Source organism: Zonotrichia albicollis, chromosome 1, assembly GCF_047830755.1.
Source record: "Zonotrichia albicollis isolate bZonAlb1 chromosome 1, bZonAlb1.hap1, whole genome shotgun sequence".
Lineage (NCBI taxonomy): Eukaryota > Metazoa > Chordata > Aves > Passeriformes > Passerellidae > Zonotrichia > Zonotrichia albicollis.
Genome location: NC_133819.1, coordinates 55,904,060 through 55,923,407, shown reverse-complemented (window position 1 = coordinate 55,923,407; position 19,348 = coordinate 55,904,060). Strand labels below are relative to the sequence as shown.

Here is a 19,348-nt window from a genome sequence, read left to right as displayed (position 1 = left end):
AGTGTCAAATGCTGCCTTTCTCCGCTTTGTCCAAGGGGTAGATAATCTGGGAAAGTAAAACAAGGGTACCAGTTTAGACAGCCTCATTTTCTGCAAGCACTGAAGTTTAAAGCATACAAGGTGAGGCACGCCAATGCATTTCTCTTACAAGGTACAACTGGAAATATCATTCTGTCCTAAACAAATTGAAATCTATTATGATCAGACTAATCCAACTAGAATTCAAACTTAGGGATGAAGAAGATCACATAGCAGAGTCCATCATGCATACATCAAGAGATTTTATTAGGTTTCTTTGCTGTGGGGTTCCCTTATCATCTTTCATCAACAACTTTTCCAGCACCTTTTTGCTTATGAAGGCAAAAACATTGTACATGTGGTTTAAAATTAAAAAATGCTCCAAACACAAAAGAATGCTACATTTTAAAAGCTTTTTGCTCCCATTGAGCTTTCAGTGAAAAACACAGCTTAAAGTATGGAGAGGCACCAAAGATATAACAAAAGATGTATATTTTACAATCTGCTTGACTCTTCTGTCAAATATTTATAATCCCTTGGCCTCATAATTAGGTTATGCTTGACTAATATTATCCTGAATGTACAAACATAACTGTTTTCTATGTAGTTATACTACAAGTGCATCTTCACAATAAACAGATCTCCTTGAGAAAGAAGTATAGACAAGAAAATTTTTTGTTATTTCTGGTGAAAATTGTCAGTTTCTAATTAAAGAGGAGAGTCCATCCAATTTGTCTCATAACCATCACTAGAAATCCTCTGAAAAAGCTTCAAACAGGAACAGGACTATTTTACTCTATATTGGCTGCTCTAACTGGCTCCCTGAGTACACTTGGCACCTGCTGTATTTCTGACAATGCTTATACCAGAGGAGTTTTAAAGAACATTTGAAAGCGTCTCTCAACCAAGGACATTCAGCCCAAGGAGAGATGAATTTACCTGTAGGGCTGGGCATGCCTTGGAAGACATTATTGTATCAAAATATCTTTTGGTTCCTTTCAGAAAACCAATTTCTTTTGCACTCAATAATTTTTTTTTAATGGTATTTGGGCAAAGGAGAAAAAAAAGATCTTTGCCAAAACAAAGATCTTTACTTGCTGGACTGCACTGTCTGTGTTGAATGTATACAGCAACTGCACAGATCTACTAGTGAGTTGGTATCTTCTACCACACAGATAGCAGGGGAACCTTTCCTTTCAGGATGGGCCCCCGTAAGTTGCTACTACCAAATCTTGCTCACTGATGCAATTGTAAGATATTAGAATTAGGGTTTCAGAAGAATTAGGGTTTCAGCATTTTATTTGAATTATTTAGACTGAGTTGTCACATTTCCAGCATAATCTACAATACGCAGTAGTAACAGCCATAACAACAGTCGTACATTTCCATTATGTTTCCCAGCTGAAACATTCAGCCTGATTTACTATCATTAACAGGATCATAACAATCCCATTACACTTATAATTAGCCACATTTTAAAGAGAAAAGACTGACCTAGAAGGAAGGGTAATTATTTGGGGCAGGTGGACTAAATGACATATTTGAGCAGTATGTATTTCTGAACTTCTTAAAGGATTTGCTGAATCACACCAGGGATCTGAAACAGAGCTCGAAATACCACCTAACACATGCTTCTCTTCCTATGCCATCCACATTTACAATAATTTTAACCCCTCCCATCCCAGTTAATGAAGCAAGGCAAAATGCAGTTTTCTCCATTCTCTGGAAGTTCCCTGCCTGTGGAGAACTGAATCAATGCAGAAAGGCTGTGGATGTCCCAACCGTGGCAGTTTTCAAAGCCAGACTGGCTAAGGCCTTGAGCAACCTGGTCTAGTGGTAGATGCCCCTGTCCATGGCAGGAGAGGTTAGGACTGGATGATCTTTAAGGTTCATTCTAACCTCTTAATTTCCTATGATTCTGTGATAGCTTTTTATTTCTGTTAGCTACCTCATCAGCTCCAGCAAGAACATAGCAGCATAGATCTTGCTCTGAATTTTTTTACTGCTTGGTGGAGCAGAAGTTTTGGTTTTCTTGCCAAATTTCCCATTGGATATAATAAAACTTCCTTCAACAACCCTACCTTGGATAGATTCAGCCTCTTTCTCAATTAAATACAACAGCTCTAGTGTAAATACTAGCATGTGTCAACAGAGGTAGTGGAAAGAAGAAAAAGAATGAATATGCAGTGCTCTGTACATCTAAAACTTTAAGTAGTCCACTTAGTACATATTGATTATCATTATCTGAAATAGCCTTGCCTGAATACACATCTCAGTCCTTCAGTGTCTCTGGGGAAGTTATATTGTCAAGGTCGAGTACTGGCCTTCACTTTGTTTGCTAATGTGAATGCCAGTGACTTCTACAACTTTTCCATGTTGTGATACCAGCACCCACTGTGAGTCCATTTCTGCTATCAGTTTCTAGTTTATACCGAGGCATTTTTAACTTTTGCCTGCTGGACTATGAAGCTATATATCTATACAGGGTGACATACTGAAATGAAAACACACCGCAGTTCATTTTTTTCTTCACACAGAATTAGTGTATGAGCACACCCATGGAGCAAGAAAGCTGACTGTCAGATTTGCACAGTAATTATACTCTCTTAATGATGTTTTGGAGTCCAAAGTCTTAGAAGAGGTTTCCATTTTAACAGTTGGCATTTATTCTGCCTGTCTAATTCAAACTTTCAAAATCTGCTCCAGATCACACTTTCAAAATCTGCTCTCTCAACACAGTTGGAGGACACAAAGAAACATTTAGACTGTGGTGTAAACTAACTCAGAAATATCTTTTCTGTTTTGACTACTTCTCCTCACCAAGTATAATTCACAGACGTGGTACTGGTTCTATCACCGAAGGGGTATCAGGGACAGCCAAAGGTGATACAGAGACTCCGTTCTCAGAAGGCATGAAAAGACACTTTATTATTAGAAATCTACAGTTCTTATAGAAACAATGGCGGACCTAAGACCTGATTGGCCTTTAGGAATCTTCTCTCACACTATTGGTGAACTTTGAATAGCACACTCTGAAGAACCATATCTATAAACAATGGTTAAAGAAAGAGATAATAGTTGTTTGAATTCTTCTGTCTAAGTTTCCCCACAGCTTCTAAAATCCTGGGAGAACCATATCTGTCTCTGTTCAGAGGATACGTAATTACTACATTGGTTCCACCAACTGGAAGTGGAGAGCTGACCTCTCCCAGCACTGCTTCTGATAGTGGCCAGCTCTGCTGCTCGAGATAAATGCCTGCCTTTTACCTCCTCCCCTTCCTCTCCAGCTGCCAGAACCATGGTACTGCTCAGAGAGGGCTTAGGACACTGTTGAACACTAGGGACTTCTACCATGTTGTCTAAGAGATGGGAATGACGGGTACTTGAGAGACAAAAGATGTGACCTGGATAGGGAAGGGCAGGGAAGATATGCAGCTTGCTTCAGCCTTGCTGCAGCTGGGGGACTGAGTGTGGTGGCAGGGAAGCTCAGCGTTCTTGGGAAGCGCAGAGATGCCAGGAGCCATGGCTGGGGCAGAGGGGCTGGGCTCAGCCCTCTCTTTCTCTTTCTCTTTCTCTTTCTCTTTCTCTTTCTCTTTCTCTTTCTCTTTCTCTTTCTCTTTCTCTTTCTCTTTCTCTTTCTCTTTCTCTTTCTCTTTCTCTTTCTCTTTCTCTTTCTCTTTCTCTTTCTCTTTCTCTTTCTTTCTCTCTTTCTCTTTCTCTTTCTCTTTCTCTTTCTCTTTCTCTTTCTCTTTCTCTTTCTCTTTCTCTTTCTCTTTCTCTTTCTCTTTCTCTTTCTCTTTCTCTTTCTCTTTCTTTCTCTCTTTCTCTTGGGATCAGAGGGCCGACGTGGTTTTGGTGCCAGACTGCTGCTGCCTGAAGGATTTTCTGCCACTGCGGAGTTTTGTCCTTCACTACTTCTCCTTGCCGTGGGTAATCCTTTGCCAGCAAGAGTGATCATTGGAGTGAGACCTTTTCACCTGACCTCACTGGGAGGGACCCTCACCATCTGCTTGGGTGTCTCAGGGGAAGCTCGGAACTCGGACCCCTGGCCACCCTCTGGAGGGAGCACTTCCAGGCTGCCCAGGGAGTCTCCGGCTGCCACGGATATTCCCAGGACACCACACAGGAGATGTGAGAGCCAAAGGAAAACCTGAAACAACACCTTCCCTCTGCCTTCTCTCTTGTCCGCGGGTCGCCCTGCCCCTGCTGTTTTCTGCCACTAATTTGGGGGGTTTTGCCACAGTTTAACTCGACACCCCTCATCCACCTGGATTCCTGCTGCTCCTGCCACGGCTTCAGTGTTTTTGCTACACTTTGTTTGCTACCTGGGGTGTGGTTGTCTCTTCTGTTACAGCCTGCTGCTCCAAGGCTCCTCTTACAGACCAGCTCACCACGCGAGAGGCACTGAGACCGGCGGCTCCCCGTAAATTTCGCAAGGGGAGCGCCTTTCCCTCCTCTCTCATCACCCAAGCCCCCATTGCCCCGTGGGGAGGGGCTGAAGTTGCGCCACAGCGCCCCCTGCAGCCGCGGCGGAATTAGCACACCTGCCCTGTCTGGCACTGAGCCAACAGCGCCCCTGCTGGCTGTCACTATAACTACACTGCAAAAGGGAAAGGGCCTGCAGCCGAGACAGGCCGCTCCTGGGCTCCTGATTTTCTGTGTGTTGTTGCTGCCGTTGTTGTTGTTTGTTTGTCTTGTTTTATATACATACAGACATACATACATACACACACACACATATATACAATATATATCTTTATATATCTTTACTAATATATATATTAGTAAAGAACTGTCACTGTTTTTCCTATTTTCCTATTTTCCTATATCTTTGACTTAAAGCACCATCATTTCAAAGTTGCAGTAATTTGGAGGGAAGGGGTCATATTTTCCATCCCAGGAAGTTTCCTGCCTTCCTTGGCAGACAATAATTTAAAAAAATTATTTTAAACCAAGACAGGCACCGCCCAGTGGCGTCCAGTGTCAGGCCAGGCTATCAGGACCCCTATCAAGCCCTATGGTTTTCAAATTGCATTTAAAAGAAAAACCACTTTTCTCTCCTAAAAAAAAAACCTGAATGCAGACTGCAGGACAGTATGGTGTAGATTAAGGAGTCTTTGGGCATTTTTTTCACCATCTATTTAGCCTGCTTGTATCCCCATGAATGAAAGTGTGAGGTTCTTGCAGGGTCCTTGTTTTCTCTGCTCAAATTCTGAAGCATTATAGCCATACTTAATTCTGAAGGAAGCGCAGAATGGCAGCACAATTATCCATAACTATACTATTGAAAATAAAAGGAAAAAAAGAGAGGTTATCTCATTTTCATTAACTGTCACAGACATCTTTTGTGAAGGATCCTTTCTTTGGGATTTTTCCCTCTTCTTGGAAGCTGAGGCCCAAGAAAAAGAATGTAAACAATGGTTATCTACTGCTGTGGAATGTAACAGGTGCCCCTGTGATTGGCCCATGTTGCTTGTGTACAATTAAGGGCCAATCAGAGACTGAGCTCTCTCTGGGACAGAATCAGAGAGCTCCGTTTTTATTAATTCCTTTTCTATTCTTAGCGTAGCAAGCTTCTGAGACATTTTCTCTCTATTCCTGTTAGTATAGTCTTAATATAATATATAGCATAACCAAATAAATCAAGCCTTCTGATCATAAGGTCAAGATTCTTGTCTGTCTCTTCACTCCTGCAACCCTTGCAAGCCCTGTAACAATTAACCTGAGATTCTCGTGTCACATTGCAATAAATGCGTGTAACACAGACTGTCAGTGTTACATCCCAACATAGCAGTTAGCAAAAGGGTTGCACTTGAAGGAAAGTTCAATACACAAAGTTCATGGGCTATGGCTCTAGCATAGAAAGAGAGTTGCAGATAGTGTCTAACAAAAAGTAAATGAAATTATTAGTGGTACCAGGAATGTGAAAGGGAGCAACTACTCACTGTTTCTCGCAATCCAAGGAGGGAATTACCAAACAAACTTACAAACAGTAAATTTGAGAAGAATAAAAAGATGATTTATCACATAACGCCTGTGTAAATTTTGAATTGTGTTGCCTCAGTGCCCAGTATACAAAAGTACCAGGGCTCCAAAGATAATTTGACAAAGTAATGGAGTGATAGATCCATCAGAGTGTATCCAAGTCAGAGATTTGACCTCTACCTTGGCCCTCTGGAACACAGAAGGGGTAGTGGGAACACATTATTGTAGTGGGATACACCCATTGCACTAATTTTGTTTTTTGTTCATTAAGGTCTCTTCTATGAAATGTTGTCACGTAGGTGATGGAGAGCTGAAGGGACGTCTGGTCTATGAATGCTTACACAACCAGTAAGGTTGTTCAAGCATTCATAGCAAAGCTGACATGGTGTTTGAAAGTAGCTTTTAACCCAACTAATTGAAAGCATAGGTTTTTCAAAATGAGATTATTTATTGCAAGCCCTGCTGTCCCCAGAACCCAGCTCCATCGAAGCACTGAGTAAAATGACAAAAGAAGTTGCAAATTCTTGCATGGCCTTTGATATCATAAAACAATTACTACTGATGCAGTGGACAATGAGGTGAAATAGTAGTCTGAGTAACTGCATCTCACATAATCTATAATCCAGTCTTTCCCACCACAAATGACAGAAGTATTTGCAGTTGCTGAGATTACCAAATCTGCCACTTTTAATTCCTTTTTAATTCCTTTGTGGACTCACTCAGCATCTTTATATATATATAGTGTATATATATATATATATATATATATATATAGTTTTTATATATAGTTTGCAAAGGAGTGAATTTTCTTTTTTGTAAGCTTTTCTCCCCAAACCTGTTATTTCTTTTCTCCCTGAGTACTAAAGTGAGTTTAGTCATAATCTGCAGCTTTTCCACCTGAAAAGGACCATTGAAGCTATTTCTAGTGCTCAAAATAAAACAAAGATGTTGAAATCTAAGAACTCAGTTCTCAGAGCTGTCTCCTACTAAAGCCATTTGAAAGCCTTTTCAAAGATAATTATGACCATGAAGAAATAAATTCTGTATAGTATGGTATTTTCTTTCTTCAATTGCCTGAGAGATGTATGAGGCCTAAGAAGCAAAGTTCAGAAGATCAATGAAATAAAGAAGAAATATGCATCACTAAGTTAATTCATCTCTGTTATTGGTATGTCTAATGAATGAGAAATTTTGGAGTGATTATTTTTTCAAAGAAAACAAAATGCTACTTGAAGGTGCTTGCATTCTCTTTAAAGCAAGGAAAAACAAGAATAAATGCTCTTGGGAAAATGTTTTGAATATTTGTTTAGTAAGTGAATTTAAATAACATCACTCCAATTTAGCACATGATTCAAGTGCATAATATCAATTTTTCTATGATGAGACATAGCATTAGCATAGAAGGCATCCTGCTTTTGGAGCTTTGGCACATAATTGTGCCTAAATCATTCATGAAGCTAAAAATTTCTAGTTCTTTTCACACTGATGTTGAGTTTTATGTTGGCTTGACAGTTTGCATTCCACTTGACCTAGGATAACATCAGTGATGAAAGAGATCAGTTTTGGTTTAATATATGTTATTTGACTGCCAGCATATTATGGAAATATATCTAAGCAAATAAAAATATAACTAATACACTGGCAAACATTTGATTACACAAAGTAATTACTGAGTTTCCTGAATAAAGCATGTATGAATGAAATTAGATACTTACTAGGTAAAGCCAACTAGAAAATTATGTGCAAAATCTCATTCTATATTTGATAATCAAACATAATTCAAACTTCTGCATGTGTTTGGGGTAAAAGCTAGATAATTGTTTTCATAAAGACATATTCCATTGTGGATGGAAACAAGAAGCCCAGTCCTTTTCAAGGAGCAAGGGGGATGAGTTGTGCGGTGGGTTGACCTTGGCTAGACCCAAGGTACTACTCTATCACTCCTCTCCTAAGCTTGGCATGGGGAGAGAATATATAAGGAAAGGATCATGTTTTGAGATAAGGGCAGAGGGAGATCATTAACCAATTACTGTCACAGGTAAAACATACTTGACTTGGAAAAATGTATTTAATTTGTTATTAAAATCACAGTAGATTAATGTGAAGTAAAACCAAATCTTAAAACATCTTTCTCCCATCTCTCCCTCCTTACTGGGCTTAACTATATTCCTGAATCTCTACCTATTCCTCCACAGGGAACAGAAGGACAGAGAATGGGGGTTAGAATCAATTCTTCAAACATTGTCTCTTGCTGCTCTTTCCTCTCATAACTACTGATGGGCTTGTCCTTGGTGGGTGGGTCCATCTTGGAGCTGGCTGGGAATGGCTCTGTCAGACATGAGGGAAGCTTCTAGCAGAAAGAAGCTAGCAGAAAAGCCAGCCCTCCAACCATGCAAATCATAGAACCTTCCACAGGAATTAGGAGAATCAAAGCCAGCAAGGTTTCCAGCCACATATGTGAATTAGAATTTTGTAATAAGCACTGGGCATCTTTGGCTGAGTGACAAAACAAAAAAAATTAGGATAATGCCTAGCTCTGGGTCAAACACAAGGAATTGGTGTATTTTTGCATGGCAAAATGTCTGTTGGAGATTGGGGTTTGGGTAGAGTAGTGGGGTGGATAGATAGAAAGTAAAAGATCAACCTGAGCTTTTCATCTAACTAAACCAAAATTTTTTTTATTTGCCATTTACATAATGGTGAATAAAAATGTGAAACACCATTTCAAAGCAAAAATTCTCATTTGGATTTTTTCAATATGTCTTCAGTTTTTGTTTATCACTTGTTTTTAATTACACTTAAACTCCTAAAAACTTCAGCCTGACTCAAAAAAAACACTTTTCAACTGATAACAGTTGTTGACTTTCTTCTATATTTGTTATTGCCTGCAAGTACCAGGTTTTGAAGTTAAGAAAAGGAAAGAAGTGGTTTAGAAGGAGAGAAAATAATGAATAGTCTAGTGATGGATCAATTAATGATTATAAGTAATAAAGATTAGAATTTTCAGTCATGAGTATCTGGGTACATGCATATTGCTTTTTTGGGATGGGATGCCACACCTTATAAGAGTCGTCCTGTCTGGTTCCTGTAGCTGGTATGCTCAAATTGGAAGTTAGCTCTTTTGTGAGTTGTTGAAGATGCAATCTAAATGTCACCAGTGTCTTTTGAAAAGCCATTTCATATTCTTCCTGCTTCTCATGAGAAGACATGATCTTGTTTCTCTTTCAGGACTAAGTGTTGCATCAGGAAAAAGAAGCCTGATTGTCACTCTACCAAACATAATTCTTGCAGCTGGCAGCAAGGAGGACTTTCCTCTTGCTGAAGTGCAAAATTTCTGTGCATCATTGCACAGGCAAATTTTTCTAAATGGGATAAGGACTATAATAGAAGCAAAATCACAGCTGTATTCCCTGACTGGTGCAATAAATTAATTGATGGTACAAAATCAAGGAACAATTTCAGCAATGCACTGTATAAGTTACTCATTGCTCCATGTCTCTAGGACCATGAATGTTATCCCTGAAGAACAATGCAACCATGTGTCATCTCTGAGCAGAGATATATCTAAAGGACCTGATGTAATGTGGAAAAATGTTCCCCATACAGGTAACTACTCAAAAAACCCTAGTTAAGTTGCCTCCAGTGACGATTTTTTTCCACCATGCACATAAAGTAGATTCAAAAAGCAATCCAGCATCTTAACGACCATGTATCTAGCCTCCTATGAGTAATAAAAAGCAGGCTAAACAAGAGACACATGAAAGTCTCAAAGGAAAACCAAGTGTCTTCCGTGAGACTTACAAACACACAAAACTAAAATGTTGCAAAATTATCTGCATAATTATAAAAGATACCTTTCTACATATTCCATATATATTTTCACCAAGCAGGCTTACCATGGTGATGTACTGTTTGCCCTGTCTAGATACTAACAATGTATTTGGCACTTAGCAACAAAGATCATGTTTATCTGCTATTAAAACAGCATAAAACCTTCTTCAGAATGCATAGTTCTATGCAAATTCCAGCTTGCTTCAGGTGCCACTTGCGAAATTAGACAAAAGCTTTGTTTCAAAAAAGCACAAAGAGGATTTTAAAAAGCACAGAAACTGTTCCACCCCCCCTCAGTTATCCTATACTGCAATACTATGGAACAATTGCTCAGCAGAGATAGATTACAGTGAAATATGTCTTTTGGGAAGGCAGAATTCCTTCACGTTTCAAACAAGTTTTTCCAGAACCTAACAAGTCTTTCTGATTTGTAACTTGGAGCCATAGCTGTTAATGTAATTCAGGTAACAGGCCATAAAAAAAGAAGTGAGAAAAGGAAGGAAATTGTCTTTAGTAAGTAGGCTTAGACTGCAGTCATTCCAATTTGCCTGTGCTGCTGGATTATGACACATAATATGCAGAGCACTATCAAGCAACAAGGAAAAATATAATGTCTTTGCCTTACAAACTGAAATTGATTTTTTGCTTCTGACAATAATGGAGAGATCAGTTTATCTTTCAAAGCAGAATTAGAAATGACACCATTATTTATATGACCTGTTATTTACCTTTTTACCTCTCTCAAGGAGACATAGACATGCTCTTTATTTATATGTTTGTGTAACCTGTTTTAAAACAACATCAGAATCATGAATATTACATAAGCAGGATTTCATCAGACATCTGCTTAGTGCTTATTGCTATGGCATGGTCTTGGCTAGATTGATAGATACAAAAATTGTATCTTGCAGAAGGCTGCAAAGACAGTCAATATTCAATGGCCAAGAAGTCTTGACGAATGAAGCTGGGAAGAATCCAGTTAATTCAACTCTCTCTGAATAATTGTAGAGACCTTATCATGGTGTCTTTTCACCACCATGTTCCTATACCAAAGGCATTGTCAGATAACATTCTGTGCCAGCTACTCTGCCACTTTATTTTTGGGACCACTGGGACAGAAAGAAATGAAGGCTTTAACTTAATAATCCGGGAAATTTTCACTTCCTGATCAAGAAATCATTATCAAGAAAAATTAAGACTGAAAGGTATTGGCATGGGCAATGTACAGAACTCAAAGGAAAAACTTTTACCTACTTATAAGCAACATTATATCTTTTAAAAAAATCAAAATAAAGAAAGCTAAAACCTGCATATCTGAAATATAGTCCATATATTAAAAAGTTTACATGTAGTATTATATTGCATTATATTATAGTGACTATATTCTATTCTAGTGTGTTGCACTGCATAGAAGAATGCAGTACTCAAGCAGATCTGTCAAACACACGTTTTGATTTGACCATGAGGTGGCAGTACTGCTCATCACATGGCCAGAGCACATTAGGCTTTCACTGTATGTACCAGCTGTTGAAGATACAAACATCCTGTATATTTCCATGCTAAAAATGTGCATTACCACTAGAGTAATAAGTTCCTAGGACAAACACACAAAAAGGGAACTTTATATTTATGTACAGTTGGTACCTGAGACAGTAATATTTGATTGAATTGACTGTTTTCCCCAAAACAAGAAGTTATACTGAAAACTTTGCATTAACATTGCAGAATCTTTTCCCAGTGAAGAAAAAAAATGAGGATGTGGTAGAAATTAACTGTGAAAGTGTTAATCATAGGATCATAAAATCAGAATAGTTTGGTTTGAAAGGGACATTTAAAGGCCATATAGCCCAATACCCCAGTGATGAGCAGGGACATCTACACCTAGATCAGGTTGCTCAGAGCCCTGTTCAACCTGACTTTGAATGTTTCCAGGAATGAGGTTTCTACCACCTCAATGGAGATAATGTTCCAGTAGTTTGCCAGGATTACTGTAAAAAATTTCTTGCTTACATCAAGTCTGCAATGGGGAAGAATATATTTTTTTCATGTGCTGTTAGTTTTGTTAGAAAATAATATTTTTTTTAAAGTTTGGAATGTAAAGAAAAATTATGTCCATGGGCTGCTTATAATTTTCCATTCAAAGATTTGCCAAGCAATGATTTCACATGAGAAAATTCAGTTTTCCAAAATGGTTTAACAGTGTTCTATCCCACAGGAAACACTTGTGCTGATGATGTTTCTGACAGGTATGTTTTTTTTTTTTGTGAAATGGCATCCCCATATTTATTTTCTTGAAACTGAGAAAAAAGGCAGTAGTGTGTAACAAGCAGTATCTCCTGCAGGAAAAAAAACCAAACCAAAAAACAACCAACAACAATAATATGAGGATCAGATTAACATGAGAAGAAGACTAGTCACTAGATTCCCCATGTAGTAGAAGGACAAGCATATTAGAATTATTTTGGCATGTATGTATGTATGTCTATAAGTAGATGTTACAATATCTTCCTTTGTATATAATTTAAAAAGCAACTTGGATACATATCCTACAAAGATTTATGCAAAATACTGGCTGCAGCTTTCTTTTCTGGGTGCAGGTTGCCTGTGCAGCAGGACAGAGGGTTGTCAGTTGGGTTCAGGTCCTCAGCTGATGCAAAAGGACAGTGGTGAAAAAGCTAAAGCTTTTATTTTAAACATACACAAATGGGCCTCTTTAATACAAATATTCCCCAGCTACACACTGAACAGAGGTTGTAAAACCCAAGAACAGAACAAAGGTTTTAAAACCCAAGAACCCTAGACCCCAAAAAAAAGTCCAGGCTGAGTTTCACCCAGCAGCAAACTGCATGTGGTGAGCACATTATAGCCATAATCTCAATCTTTCTAATTCTTTAATCTTTTTTCCAGTATGTGATGTGTGAAAGACCATGCACTGGCACAAGAGAAAGCATATGTTCAAGTAAACATTTTAGTAGTCTGCCAATAGCTATGTATTATCCATGGATAATGTTCCTTTTTCCACACCCCTCACATGGCAGGTAAGGAGATTCACTCTGGAGTGGGTAATGGATAGAACAGGTTTTGCAGTATTTGGCAAAGCAGAAGTCCCATTCTGGTGTTTTTCTTTCTAAGGTGCATAATTCACAGTATTTTTTCTGATTTTTGTTAATTAGATAATTAGCTATAATCTGCCTCTACACTGTCTAAATGACAGAAGCAGTCTGCCTACAAATTGTTTTTGCATGATTAGAATTGCTTATTTGCTGTAATCAATGAGTCCCATAGTACCAGTCTTTTCCCTAAAGAGATTAACTTAGCTATCTCCTTCAGGACAATAGATAATGAATATAAATAACACCAAAGATAAGCAACTTGCAAAGACCAAATTCACATCCTCAATCTTCAGTCTTAAGTTACTGTGACACATTCATTTCTTAGTCCTCAAGCCCAAATAAATCCGTGGCCCTAAACTTTCTAAGACCTTGAGAGTGAAGGGCTTCAAATGTAACCTTTTCCCCAAAGTTAGAGAGTCATGGGTCTGCTCTCTTGGCTGAGCTGGTGCTCCTGAGTCCTCCTAAAAAGCCCATGTTTCTGGACCAGTGTTTCGGCATTTACCTGGTCCTGCAAGGACGCACCCTTCCAGCACAACTGCTGCTCAGCCACCACCCATCAGAGGAGGAAGAGCAGTCATTCTGCCCCTTAATCTTTCTGGAGTCTTGATAGTTACACATGGAACTGCACACACACCTGGAAAGCTGAAGAGTCATATGGTATTTCAGTATTTTGACTTTGTTTCTGCATGACTGCAGTAAGAGCTGTGATTGGTACATGTTCAAGACTTTTTCCTGACAGATATTTAACTCAAGTATATAAGTAACATGAGCTCTTAAAAGAACTGATTTTTAAAATAATTATGAGTAAGGGGCCTCTTAAGAAAAAGTGCATGATTATGTGTCTGAAATTAATACATGTTTCAAGATTAAATTTTCTATGTGTTTAGTGGAGTTATTATATTTTTTCCTACTTACCACTTTGCTAGGGCAGTAGGAAATTAAATAATTTTGATTGTATGACTATCAAAACAAAGCACTGTATTATACTTAAGAATAGGTACATTTCAGTGAATTTCACTGATACATGCACAAAGAAAATGCTAGAAAAATTGTTTGCATTTATTGTGCTACCTAATGATTCAGCAATACTCTTCGAAGTAATGTGGGTTCAGATACCGTTTCATGGGCCTGTGGTACACAGGTGAGGAAGTGCAAAAGTATAAACACACTGCAGAACTTAGAGATGTTTTTCCAAACTGCTGAGGTTGTGGACTTCTACACTAGGCTCAGACTTACTTGAAATTATTCCCAGATGCCCATGAAACCATCCTGTGGCTTGGGATTGCTACAGTTTAAAAATGTTTCAGTAGTCTCCCTTTTCAACAGCATCCTTAATAGAATCTCTTGTGCAGCATTTTTTTTTCAGCCTGCTTTCTTCGTGTCCAATGTATCCTGTTCTTACAGACAGAAGAATATGGCCAGAACAAAGTCAGAAGGATAGAATCTTACAAATCTGCTTTTCCTATTAAGCAACTCTAATAATCCAGGATTTTTCTTTCAGGCTCTGCACAAAATTTGATGGATAAGGCTTACCAGCAGAACTTAGTAGTACTAAGCATTATGTGAAAGGAATGATTTTCCCTCATAATGCTTCAATGGAGTTTTTCAAATCTAATGACTGTTTCTGGTTTGTTTGTTTAAGTTTGTTTCTGGTTACCACGCAATTTTTTTGTTTTAGAATAAACTGGAGATGTTTAGGAAACAACAGATTGCATATAAAAATAGATGTCAAAAATCCAATAAAATGTTGTCCTTACCATCTGTTTTCTTTGATTCATCCCCCACGCTACACTTATATTTTCTGTCCAATTTGTTGTCTTCCTTTGATTCATCTAGAAAGAAGTAATAAGAAACATTTAATGCATTTTAATGCATGAAAAGTGCATTTTAATGCTTGTAACTCAATGAAATTACAACACCAAAGGAGATGTTGCTCTTTAGGAGGAAAGGTCTGAGTCCAAAAAGAACTTAATTAACTCATTTCCATAGAACAAAGCATCAGAGAGCATGTATCAAACTCCTACAAATAAGCAAGATTTAAAATCCACTTATAAATTTCTTCTAATTATCAAAACCTTTTTAAGTTATATGCAAACTCACAATGCCTCTGACTGTATGTTGGCCATTAAAAACTTGATCATAAGCTTCATTTCAAAGTCTGAAACATTCATGCTTTCCAAAGAAATGAGAACCTGCAAGGCTTCATCATAAGGGTTCTGTTTTAAAGAACCATCTTAGATACCCTTAACATGCCTAGGTAATTTTGCCTTATTTTGTCTTACCAGATTCCTTTTATCCATCGATTCGTTTGTGTTGGTATCAGGAAACAATCATCCTAGCATTGATCATTGCCTTTAGAGTCTATGTAGCAAACAGAAAAATCAAGGCCTTTGGCACAGCAATGGTTCATGCAGAATGAAAATAGCAACTTAAGATGGGGTGTATTTTATTAAGCTAGGAATGTCAACCAAGAGTGACTCTTTTTTGGTCCTCTATTAGCCATACAGCAAAGCACATCAGACCTTACCAGACCATCCCTTCATTGAACGAGAATGTTGAATGCTAGATCAAATAAAAACTTAAATGGAAAGCTGTAGCAGAACAGAGCTATTTCAGCTGCAGTATCCAAACAGCAAGAAGGGTCTTTTTCCTTTTGTGATGCACACCTCAACACAAAAAGCTGTAAAAGTCTCACTTCAGAATTTTTTACATGTGAGGTTGTATTACAGTGATGCTTATTTCATTTGTATTACTATTTTTGGTACTATAACTACTTCCTAGCCTTTGGATCAAGATTAAAGGTATTAAGTGTTAAAGAGGATATTATCTGCCTTCCAAATACTCATGGGCAGTGGATATTTATTTTTGGAACAGCTCAAAAACAAGAAAAATTGTAGAGAAATGAGGTCTCCCTCTTCCACAATGTGCCTTAACCATTAGCATATTCATTATTCTTGGACGGCAGTGGATCAATCTCTCTCTCCAATTACGTTTCATCATAGTATAAAAGAGGAATGGTTTTCAAACCCTAAAATATTTAACAAGATGGAACTAAAGTATGTTCTGTTCAGTTTTTATTCAAAATTTTTTGTGTTTATCTTCCTAAGCTCATTGTGTGGGTGAAAAAAAAAATTAATGTAAGATGATACAGGACAAGCAGCACTCTCCTCAGCTGATCAGACTGCCGCTGACCTGGGATCTTCGTACAAAGAGGTTATGAGCAGATCCAACAAAGTTTAGGTGTCTGTTTGATTAAGGTGGTCTTAAAAAATAAGGGCATAGTCTTCAACTGAAACTAATATGCACAAAAGTATTCTTGCATTTCTTCCACCATCATACAGCTGATGGTAATGATGAGCTAACAAACCTTTTTTAACCATTGCATTAAAAAGTTGCTTGACCCTAAGTGTGTGCAGGAAAAAATTCTGAACATCTACACATGCACTGTTTCAGAGTTTGATCTCTCAGAGAAAGCACAAGGCAGTGTATGACAGAGAGACCTTAAACTCACTGCATAACACAATTTCTGAACTTTCACTGAATATTATGAAAAGGGGACTTTTAAGTAATGTAATATCTGCCCTGCCAGCAGCAGAGCAAACTAATGATCATAATGATCTTTTTGAAAGAGATTACAGAGGCAGAGAAATAATCAGACAAATATATTAGATGAGATATTAACATGTAGGCATAAAGGAAGCTGTGGTAAATCTAGACATATGAATGTTAAGATTTCATCAGTCCCCAGAGACTCTGCAGTGATTGCTCCTCATAAAGGCCTTATCCATAAATAAAGGAGAAGAATTTCTTTTCCTGAGGAAGACACTAATTTTCAGAAATCATTATCATTCCTTTCAGAGCACTTTTGACACCTGCAGCAGAGACAGACTGTCAAAAAAAGTACTAGCAAAATCACTAGAGCACACTTAGTTCCCATTTGTTAGAAGTATGCAAAACAAAAGATTGCAGAAGTAAAGTCTGGTGCAGTCTAACTCGCATTTCGTATGTCCCTGAGTTTTTGTGTTCCTGAGGGGTCCATTCATGTTCACACATGTAACATTGTCTGAAGAAACATCCCATACATTAGAGAGAATGACAGCTTTGATCCCACAACCCTTCCATTCTAAAAAAAACCCCTAATTACAAAGGAATTACTGGGCCAGCAACCCTAAGAATAATATCAGGAATGTTTTAAACAGAATTTCTGCATCTCCTGCCATCTAAACTCACTGCTTGAGCCTGGACTTTCAAAGCCTAAATGCCCATTCAGTCTTTTTCTAAAACGAGGCTTCTGAGTGGTTTTACTGCTGCTCTTGGACTGCATGATACTAGACAAGTTTGTGACAAGACACATGTGGCTGTAATGCTATTTTTTGATATAGGCTCCAGGGAGCGGGAGCTGTGCAGGAGAGGACAGTGTAATGGCCGAGAGACAAGGTATCTCTTCTGTTGGGTTTAATAAGTTTTTTTTTTCATGTTTAATGGAATTTTCAAACATTTTTCCACCTTTTTTTGGGTGCAGAATGGGATTCTTATTTAAACTCAGTTCCACAGCAAGTTAAAAAAACTGGAATAAATTTTCTGTGAAAACAACCCTCAAAAAATAAAGTGGTTGTCCTTATAAAAAATAAACTGAACAAAGGGAGGATAGATAAAACAAATCCTAAAAAAAGAGTGGAGAAAAATTCTCTGCTCCAAAACATATTTTGATCTGAGGTTCAAATCAAAGATGCATTTAATTGGCTTTAAAATGAGTTTAGAAGACAACTTTGGCTTCTCCTATCAGTTACTCAAGCAATGACAATGTTCATTGAAGCAGGTTATTTGTTTCAGCTTTCCATGCTCTGTATCATAAGAGGCTACTTCAGTTCCATGAAAAAACTAATTTTTCCTTTTTCCAAGTAAGGATGGTGAACCCCATCTACAGAAGAACACTACTTGGAATTTAATTTAGGTTTCTGATTCCCATATGTAGGTGACTATGCCTATGTTCAGTAAGAGACTCTGGGTCCAGGAATGCTTTTTCAGGACATCAGGTTCCCTTATCACTAAAGTGAGTTACTGGTTTTAGGGCTGGATTTATGCTTTGAAGCAGAAGAGGAGAAGTAGAAGAAGAGAACTCACCATTCAGGACATGCTGTTTCTCTTCTCCCACAGTATGATGAGGATCCATTTTCTTATCTGTCCTAGCTGCATTTTTCCCTTGATAGGCTTCATGTTTGCTCATACTACTTTGCCAAGTGCCATTTACAGGATTCTTACTGGAATCTGTCCTTTTGCTTTCCCCAGGATTTGATTCTTTGCTCTTTTCTGTCTTTGCTTCTGTGACATCTTCACCTGGCTTCGCGTCATGTTCATCTCTTTCCTTTTCATCTGTTCCCTGATAAGCATTTTCCTCTGCTTCTCTCTTAGCCTTTTCTTCTGCATCTTCAGCAAAGAGAGCAGCCAAGCAAGGAAAGAAGTCACAGCTATCAGTCAATTTGACAAGAACAACTCACGTATCTAAATCTACTTCAGCTTTTCACATGCAAAAAATTCACTTAGATAAATATAGGAGCTGATCTGACAGTGGAAGAACATAAGAGGACATTTAACAAAATATTCTGAAAACAACTTGTTTTCAGGGACAGCCCTGGTTGTCCTAAATGTATTTTATGCGTATGTCCTTTTCTTCCCATTTAAAGTTCACCTTGAAAAGACGAACTCAAAATTCTTGAATGGCAAAAAGAGATACTAGCTACTGAGGGCTGTAGGGACGTCTCACAGATTTCACAGAATATTCTGAGTTCAAAGGGATCCATAGAATCCAACTCTTAAGTGAATGAGCCATTCAGAGGTCAAGCTCTGCTCTAAACAACTGAGCTAATCTCAGGGTCTCATGGCATACAGAAGCATTCCTCTCATTTGGAGATCTGAAAAAAAAAGGTTTATTCTGCACCTGAGCTACAGAACTTTGTCTCAAGAGAATTGGGCCTGCTACAACACCATTGGATAAGTGTCTGTTGTCAAAAGTAATGCCAGAAAATACTTTATCTAAATGGTGCTTTGTACATTGGAGTGTTTGTTTTGTCAGTTCTTTTGTTTGTTGCTCTTTCATGATGACCATTTAGGCAAAAAAACCCAATCAGTAATGATCTCAATTTTATCACACAGTATGAGAAATTTTTATAAATATCATAGGTTAAAAACAGCTCACTGAGGCTTCTAGGGACAATGCCATTACCAAAGGGAATGCAGTATTTTACAAATAATTTATTATAGTATTAGCTACAAAAATAGCGCTAATAGGTTCCTTCCTTTCTGATCCCAAATGACTATTTGCTGTCAACAAACAGTAAATATTTCTGTATTCTCTTAATAGTAATTGTTTTTATTGGCAATGCATCTTGACTGCAAGACAC

The 19,348-nt window shown here is 38.0% G+C and overlaps 1 protein-coding gene across 5 annotated transcripts in view; it reads right to left on the bottom strand.

Moving 5' to 3' along the window:
* PDE1C (phosphodiesterase 1C) overlaps positions 1-19,348 on the bottom strand; it is a 259,982-nt gene that overhangs the window by 15,193 nt on the left and 225,441 nt on the right. For 3 of the 5 annotated variants that reach the window (XM_074541825.1, XM_074541812.1, XM_074541830.1), the window contains 2 exons: positions 18,072-18,374; positions 14,705-14,779 (listed from right to left, as the gene is read on the bottom strand). In XM_074541825.1, the coding sequence (XP_074397926.1) occupies positions 14,705-14,779; positions 18,072-18,374 (378 nt within the window). The remainder of the gene's footprint in view (positions 1-14,704; positions 14,780-18,071; positions 18,375-19,348) is intronic. The other 2 variants (XM_074541818.1, XM_026793438.2) reach the window with 1 other exon arrangement.